The sequence below is a fragment of the Triticum aestivum genome, chromosome 5D, assembly GCF_018294505.1.
Source record: "Triticum aestivum cultivar Chinese Spring chromosome 5D, IWGSC CS RefSeq v2.1, whole genome shotgun sequence".
Classification (NCBI taxonomy): domain Eukaryota; kingdom Viridiplantae; phylum Streptophyta; class Magnoliopsida; order Poales; family Poaceae; genus Triticum; species Triticum aestivum.
The window spans coordinates 419,452,570-419,461,349 of record NC_057808.1 but is presented as its reverse complement, the minus strand read 5'-3'; the positions used below and the strand labels follow the sequence as shown (position 1 = coordinate 419,461,349).

The 8,780-nt window shown below is 47.8% G+C and overlaps 1 protein-coding gene across 1 annotated transcript; it reads left to right on the top strand.

Moving 5' to 3' along the window:
• Nucleotides 1-227: 227 nt before the first annotated feature.
• On the top strand, nt 228-3,757 carry LOC123120773 (protein MEI2-like 6). Its single transcript, XM_044540761.1, has 6 exons — nt 228-309; nt 1,088-1,745; nt 1,833-1,964; nt 2,615-2,756; nt 2,842-3,025; nt 3,379-3,757. Exons 1-6 carry the CDS (start codon nt 228-230, stop codon nt 3,426-3,428), a joined length of 1,248 nt encoding a protein of 415 aa, XP_044396696.1. The 3' UTR covers nt 3,429-3,757.
• Nucleotides 3,758-8,780: the final 5,023 nt, after the last annotated feature.

The window sequence follows — 8,780 nt, the reverse complement described above, 5'->3', positions numbered from 1 at the left end:
TCCTCTAGCATGTTTCTGCTCACCCGCAAGCTGCAGACACCAGTAGCAAAGGAAGAGAAGTGGAGCGATCCTGGCGACACTAGCATAAGAGACACATTATGCACCTCATGACCTCACTGCCTGGCCAATCCTGGCTTCGCACACGCTTTGCAGTTTGCACTCCGCCACCAAGGTGATCTCCAACCTGCCAGACCACAACACTTCACACAACAGACAACAGTGAGGAGATGGGAGATGGTTGCGAGTGTGGCGCGAAGGAGGGAGAGGCCAACGCATTGGCCGACACCGCCGATGTCATCGAGAGGAATGGTGAATCGCTCTTCCATGAATAGCGGGTCGAGTGGTTTGTCTTTTTTCCTATATGCTAATCATCACGATATCGCACTTTACCAAATCAATTTTAAAAGTGCATTCTTAAATGACAAGATTGAGAAGGAAATTTATGTTAAACAATCTCTCGGATTTATTCATCATAAAAAACTAATAATGTCTGTAAACTTCCCAAAGCTCTATATGGTCCTAAGCAACTTCTTAGAGCTTGGTACAAATGCTCAACAAAGTTTCTTTTAAAGCAGACTAGGCATAGCCTAGTGGTGAAAAGGGGTGATGCTTTCCCACCAATCTAGATTCAATGCACGGTATTTTATAATTTAGGTTTGTTGCATCAATTATACTGCAGTGACACCTTACAATCATTCTGTAAAAAAACTCTACAATATAGGAACGTACTTTTGTGTCATAAACAAAATATACTAAAACCATGGCAAAAAACATGTTACAAATTTAATAAGTTCGAATGCAAAAGATGTATAGAAACCTGAATGTCAAGCTTGACTAATATCCCTGAGGCCATATTCGGTTGACAGGGTTGTGGAGGGGTTTTGACAGGGATTGAGATGGATTAAATCCTCTACAAGTCAAATCCCCCCAAATCCTCTTAGGTCAGGGTGTAACCGAACAAAGCCTGGGAAAACAGCTGCAGATCAACACTACCACCGCCGTCCCTTAAAATTAGACGTTTCTAATTTAAACTGTAAAAATGTTTTATAAAAGGGATTTTGTAGGTACATTTGCAATTAAAGCTGAGAGTACCGCGGTGGTGCCGGTGGCGTGTGCTGCCGTTCCTGCGGTGCCACCTGCTGCGTGATACAGGGGCCAAGCCGGCCAGGTGGTGCTTCCCCAAGTCCTCCTCGGGTCGGTCCTGCCCGGTCTTCCTTCCTCCTACTTTTCCCCAACACAAACAAAAGAAAAATGGAGTTAGCCATGGCCGCCGCCTACACCTCGCGCCTGGGCCTGTCCCCCGCCGCGCACCCGTACGACGACGCATCCGTGGCCTGCGCCCTCGGCCAGCTCTACTCCACCAAGGATCCGTTCGCCCTGCCGGTCAGCTGCCTCCTCCCGCCTCCCGAGCTGCCGCCGGCCTTCGGGTTGCCCGTCGGCGGCCTCGCCCCCGTCTGCTGCTGCGCCAAAGCCGCGGCGGCGCCCGCGTTCCCGCCCTTTCCATGGGCGCACGTGCCCTCGCCGCCAGCGCCGCCGCGCTGCGCCATCACGGAGATCGACGAGTCCCGGGAGGTGGAGTCGGAGGACAACCTCTCCCCTCGCTCCGTCCTCACGCCCTGGAGGAGGCCGACGCCCGCCTCGGCGCTGTCTCCGCCTCCGCCTCTTGTGGTCGGGGGAAAACGGGCCTTCGACCCAAGCAGCGAGAAGACTTCTCTGATGATCTGCAATATCCCCAACGGATTCGTGTAAGTGGCCTGCTCTTCTCTGCCGCCAGCCATTTTCCCCTCTTCTTTTTGCTGAAATATTCTGTGAATTCTTGGTGTGCGGCGCAGGAAGCGGAGGTTCATGGCGATTCTGGACCAGCATTGCGTCCAGGAGAACGACAATCCTGAATGGCGTGTCGTTGGTGGTGGCAAGTTCGTGAGGTCGGAGTATGACTTCCTCTACATCCCAATAGACTTCAGGTACTACTAGCATTTGCATTTCCGGATTTGCTAATTCTCAATTGCCTAAAAACGAATTCAGTCTAGTCGATTCTTCAGGAGAGTAGAGAGAGAGAGAGAGCAGCGCTCCGAGGCCTTAGTTGACTGAAAACGAAATTCAGGTTAGTCCATTCTTCAGGAGAGTAGAGAGAGAGAAAGAGAGAGCAGCGGTCTGAGGCCTCAGGACTGAAAATGAACTTCAGGTTAGTCGATTCTTCGGGAGAATAGAGACAGAGTGATAGCAGCACTCAAAGGCCAAGATGTCAGTGACGTGGCCGGCCGCAGTGTCTCCAACTCAGCCGAGGATGAGAATTCACAGGTGTGGGTGGGGGACAATTTCAGTTACAGTCCTGCTCGGATTAGATAGCCGCCGAGCTCGAGACAAGACGCGGCGGCTTCGCCGGCGAGCCAGGACCTCACAGGTGGCAGGGACAATGCGATGCCGCCAGAGGAGAGGTCGGGGGCGAGACGGAAAGAAGATCGGGTGGGGGAAAGTAAGACGAAGCAGTAGCCGTTGCATTTCAATCCAATGTCTTAAAAATTGACTGATTTAAAATAATAATCAGGAACTGTTTTATAGGCTTCTGTTTTGTCTAATCCAAAGCTTGTTTGTTGTGTCCGTCTTTGTGCAGGACGAAGTACAACAAAGGCTATGCGTTCGTCAACATGACGACGGCGACCGCGGCACGGCGGCTCCACGCGTTTCTGCACGGGCACCGCTGGGCCCTGGCAGGCTCTCGGAAGGTGTGTGAGGTCGTGCATGCGGACATACAGGTATGCGCACACACATCGCCGGTCAACTCCACATCTTACCCTCCGGCCAACGCCGTAACTCGAAGAAATGTTTGCCTGCTCGCAGGGGGTGGATGCTTTGTCAGCTCACTTCTCCTGCTCCAAGTTCCCCTGCGGTAACAAGGAGTTCCTGCCGGTGCGCTTCGGCCCGCCACGGGATGGCCTCCGGCCGACGGTGGAGCGTGTGATTGGCCGCACGCTGGTCCACCGCCCCAGTGACCAATCCGCCCGCCCCACGCCGCATGCTGCACGTATGTGTCCTCAAAGTTATAATCTGAACTTTTTCTGAACTTTGTATGGCTAGTAAGCAGTCGTGACCTGACTTATATTGAGGTTTAGGGCCAGTTCTTTTGGGGCTTATGGGTGGCTGCCTGCCCCATACCCAGCTTATCCTGGCAGCCCAACCTAAATTTTATTGTAGAAGCCTACTACTATGATGTTGTATTATGCTAGTGAAATGTACTCTTAGTTACTAGGAGTAGTTTCTTAGCATTAAAAACTAACTGGCTGATCCTTTCTCTCTGATGTTCCGTTATTGACTGATCCTTTCTCTCTGATTAAGCTAACTAACTGGCTGTTGGATAAATTTTTGGTCCTCTTGCAGAAAGAGGAGGCAAATCGAAACCTGCTGCAGTGGGGAACAAAACTGTTTGAGCTGGTGGCTACTGGCTAGTGATGTCTTTGCTTCGTCGCGAGGATGGAGGCCTACTCACCTTAGGGTAGGTGCTTAGTGTGCTTGGTTACCCGAGATGTTGTGATCAAGTTAGATGGTTCTTTTGTGGGTGCATGAGTATCTTCTAGTATCTGTATCCTAGCTTGGAGATGTTGGTTTCATTTGCCTTCCCTAGGTAGCAGCCATCCGATTTCCTTTTAGTTGTCACTAACTGTACTCATCTGCCCAGAACTTTGTTAGATTGGTGTCTGCATCTGTTCGTATGTTATCGGCCCGTGTATGTGGTTAAAGATTTGGCATCCCGTTGCAATGTGTGATGTTGATGGCGTTGAACGAAGAGTTAATATTGGGGGAGATTTTTGGCTCCCTGAGCACCAATGTGCTGTTTTTCTGCCCGCAAGTCTCTGCCCTTTGATTGTTGCAACAATTGATGATGTTTGAAATAATTTTATCTAGATTAATAACATAACGCCTGGTCATGTATGAACCGCTGCCCTTGGTTATCTCTGGAGCAAGGTAAGGTTATCGTCAGATTTCGGGTGATGGAGAAAACATATCTGGATTTTCCCCCCATATTCTTGTACATAAATGCATTTTTAGTAAAATAGATGATTCCGTAAATGGTGACATAAGGTAACTTCGATACATGGAAGAAGTATATCAAGGGACTTGGTAGTTCTAAGATGGGATTTGCTCCTTTGATGATAAAGATATACTCTTTGGGCCCACTTGGTATCCATCATTGTCTGATCATACATATAGCATGACCGGAATGCAGAAACGAAAAAAGAATAAAATCGGTAACAAGGAATAACCTGGTATTGTAATCAACCAGTTGTTTCACAAGGATGCCGATAAAAGTTTCACCTCGGGATTTGTGAAGTATCGTGAAGCAAAGAAACTGTGTACGCAAACCCAAGTTTCGCTCGATAAAAGATATTGGTGTAGTAGTTTAGTAGAGAACTAGGAGACAGTGGAGTATGAGAAAAGGCATCGGAAGTGTCTGGGTATTTTTCGAAAATGTTTCGAGAGGTTTCAAGATGGTCCCAGTAATGCTGAAAATGTTTCGAAGTTGCTCAGGGAGGCCTTCGAAGGTCGTGGAAGATTCCAGGTGGTCCAATTGGGCTGCCACCTTGGTTGCCGCAACCACATGGGCCCAAATGGTGCTCCCCCTTTAGCTTATTGGGTAAGGAAGTGGAGCTGTGGGAGAAAGGAAAGGATCTCTAGGGGATCCTCCTCCTTATCGCACATGGAAGGGACGGATCCCTTGGGGATCCTTCCCCTTGGTGCGACCAACCCTTGGGGCTGCTCCCTCCCCAAGCCGCACCCCATATGCCACCTACTCCCTCCGTCCCATAATGTAGTGCATATGGATTTTCTTAAAAATCAAACCCCCTCGACTTTGAGCAAGTTTGTGGAGAAAATATTTACATATAGAATGCTAAATATATTTCATTAGATTCATCATAAGATGAAGTTTCATATTTTATATATTTGGTGTTATAGATATTAATAGTTTTCTCTACAAACTGGGTCAAAGTTCGCAAAGTTTCAATTTTTAAAAAAATCTATATGCACTACATTCTGGAATGGAGGGAGTATAAAATAGAGGAGATGAACCCCCCCCCCCTCAAGAGAGAGAATTTTCTAAAAGCCTACGCCCCTTCTCTCTATGCCAACATCCTCTGTACCTCGTAAGGCTGCTCCACCAACTACTCTCTGATAGCACTTTGTCCTGGACGACAAAGTGTTGCTGAACTATTGATTCGGTATGCGTGGATATTGCAAAGGGGGTGTACGTTCAACTCTCGATCTAGGGAAATACCCTCACAGTTGGGAGGTATAACCTTGCTGCAGAATTTGCACGTCTTCACCAATCTCTTCTTATCTGATGCATCGTTGGTGAGATTGATATACCTCTTGCATCTTCAAAGTGATCCTTGGCGTGCACGTTAGTACGATAAACAAAATGTTTTGTATTTTGTTCCCCAACATATGAAGGACGAATAGTTGTTGCACCTTCTTTTGGAAGTCCCTTTGTATGTTGGGGCAAAGATGGGTGTACCAAAGCCCAGAAATCGGGATATTGTATTTGTGCGAGTAAGGATGGGTTTCGTCTCAGGAACAGAGGCGATTTACTCCTTCCCTTCCCATTCCCACCCACTACCGAACCCTCCCCATCCCCATCGAAGCACCTCCCTCGATCTCCCCGGCCTCATCCATCGACGGGTTACGTGGCAGGTCCTCGGCGTCGTGGTGTGCGGCCCCGCCGGCTTCAACCAATGATGAGGGTGGCAGAACAAATCACCCTTCTGGTTTCCCCGACCAATGCGAACTCGCCGAAGGCGCGCCAAGAGATGGAGCGGGTGGTGAGGGAGCGGTTCCCAGATTACTCAGAGTGGTCAAATCTCTTCACCAACATCATCCAGCATGCCACGTTCGAGGAGTTCGCGAGATTCACCAGCGATGACGATTGCTGCGATGTGGAGCTCTTCTTATGGGCGATCTAGGAGGCGTAATCTCCCGATCCGCAATAGGTGGCCTGATCGGTTAGTTTTTGCACGGCGAACCCATCTCGTCTCAACATCGTGCTACCTTGGGTGGATGCACTCGCCAGCATTCCGCTGGGAGTGCTACCACTGGGGGTTCTCCCCCCTTGCCGTCAGTGGGCACGACCCACTGCGATGTGCAGGTGAGGCAGGGCTCTACCCTTGTTTTGCCGGCTCATCGGGCGGGAGCCATGATGCTGCGCTGTCGCGTCAACCCTCCTCCTTGGCCTGGTGATCTTGGTATGGTTCCCCTAAACCTTCCCCTATCACTTCATGCTCGCCTGATTGCATTTCATTCTCGTGGTTCATGTCGGGGTGCGAGTTTAGGTTTGGTCATTCTAGCCGATATAGTAGATACTCAATCGAGTTTAGGAGTTCTCCTTAGAGCCATGTAGCGATTGTGGATTGTGATTTGGAGATTTCTTTGAGTAATGGGGAGGCATCTCTCATGGCCGATTCGTGCCATCCATGGTCCTCGTCGGCGAGTTGCGTAGTGGAGATACCCATTGTTTGAAATGATAGTGCGAAAGGACTGCCCTACCCTGCTCTCCCACCGATCATGCATGGGTCGTCCATTAGTGCTCATGTGGTGGGGAGAAAAGCGAGTTCCTGTGTTATGCATTCGAGTGCGAATGGTGTTGACCTAGATAATGTGGAAGAGCACTTTGGGCAATTGTGGTTCATTTCTTCCCCTCCCTGCCGTGGCCACCCACCCAGTTCGTCTCCCCCAGATCCTTCGTTTGGGTTCCTTTGTTGGATTAGAAAGGATCTCCTTGCTTCTGGCTAGTTCTCTCACGCGGTTTGCTACCTTACTGATACGTCTCCAATGTATCTATAATTTTTCATTGTTCCAAGCTATTATATTATCTGTTTTGGATGTTTTATATGCATTAATATGCTATTTTATATTATTTTTGGGACTAACCTATTAACCTAGAGCCCAGTGCCAGTTCCTATTTTTTCTCTGTTTTTGAGTTTCGCGGAAAAGGAATACCAAACGGAGTCCAAACGGAATAAAACCTTCGCAATGATTTTTCTTGGGCCAGAAGACAACCAGGAGACTTGGAGATGAAGTCGGAGGAGCTACGAGGCGGCCCCAAGGACGGAGGGCGCGCCCAAGGGGGTAGGGCGCGTCCCCCACCCTTGTGGGCCCCTCGTGCACCTCCCGACCTAATTCTTTCACCTATATATTCCCTATATCACCAAACCACCAGGGGCATCCACGAAAACACTTCTCCACCGCCGCAACCTTCTGTACCCGTGAGATCCCATCTAGGGACCTTTTCCGGCACCCTGCCGGAGGGGGATTCGATCATGGAGGGCTTCTACATCAACTCTATTGCCCTTCCGATGAAGCGTGCGTAGTTTACCACAGACCTACGGGTCCATAGTTAGTAGCTAGATGAATTCTTCTCTCTCTTTGATTCTCAATACCATGTTCTCCTCAATGTTCTTGGAGGCCTATTCGATGTAATACTTTTTTGCGGTGTGTTTGCCGAGATCCGGTGAATTGTGGATTTATGATCAGCTTATCTATGAATATTATTTGAATCTTCTCTGAATTCTTATATGCATGATTTGATATCTTTGTAATTCTCTTCGAACTATCGGTTTGGTTTGGCCAACTAGCTAGATTGGTTTTTCTTGCAATGGGAGAAGTTAGCTTTGGGTTCAATCTTGCGGTGTCCTTTCCCAGTGACAGTAGGGGCAGCAAGGCACGTACTGTATTGTTGCCATCGAGGATAAAAATATGGGGTTTTCATCATATTGCTTGAGCTAATTCCATTACATCATGTCATCTTGCTTAATGCGTTACTTCGTTCTTTATGAACTTAATACTCTAGATGCATGCTGGATCGGTCGATGTGTGGAGTAACTGTAGTAGTTGCGGAATCATTTTGGTCTACTTGACACAGACGTGATGCCTATATTCATGATTATTGCCCTAGATATCGTCATAAATTTGCGCTTTTCTCTCAATTGCTCGGTAGTAATTTGTTCACCCACCGTATTATTTTCTATCTTAAGAGAAGCCTCTAGTGAAACCTATGGCCCCCGGGTCTATTTTCCATCATATAAGTTTTTGATCTATCATATTAGTTTCTGATCTACTATTTTGCAATCTTTTACTTTCCGATCTATAAACCAAAAATACCAAAAATATTCACCTTATTGTTTATCTATCTCTATCAGATCTCACTTTTGCAAGTAACCGTGAAGGGATTGACAACCCCTTTATCGCATTGGGTGCAAGTTGTTTGATTGTTTGTGCAGGTATTCGGTGATTTGTGCGTTATCTCCTACTGGATTGATACCTTGGTTCTCAAACTGAGGGAAATACTTATATCTACTTTGCTGCATCACCCTTTCCTCTTCCAGGGAAAAACCAACGCAAGCTCAAGAAGTAGCAAGAAGAATTTCTAGCGCCGTTGCCGGGAGATCTACGCCAGGTCAAGACATACCATGTACCCATCATAAACTCTCATCTCTTGCATTACATTATTCGCCATTCGCCTCTCGTTTTCCTCTCCCCCACTTCTAAAACGATTTTCGAAAATATTTGCCTTTTCTTCGCCCCTCTTCCGTTCATCTTCTTCATTTGCTCTTTATGTGCTTGTGTGTTGGATTGCTTGCTTTGTCACGATGGCTCAAGAGAATACCGAGTTGTGTGACTTTTCCAACACCAATAATAATGATTTTATTGGTACTCCGATTGCTCCCGCTACTAATGCGGAATCTTGTGAAATTAGTGCCGCTTTGCTAAATCTTGTTATGAAAGATCAA

Excerpts from the sequence above, each read along its gene's own strand:
- LOC123120773 (XM_044540761.1), top strand. The coding sequence starts at position 228 with ATGGGAGATGGTTGCGAGTGTGGCGCGAAGGAGGGAGAGGCCAACGCA. Across the intron at positions 1,965-2,614 it reads TACATCCCAATAGACTTCAG|GACGAAGTACAACAAAGGCT; the intron begins GTACTACTAGCA and ends GTCTTTGTGCAG. Across the intron at positions 2,757-2,841 it reads TCGTGCATGCGGACATACAG|GGGGTGGATGCTTTGTCAGC; the intron begins GTATGCGCACAC and ends GCCTGCTCGCAG.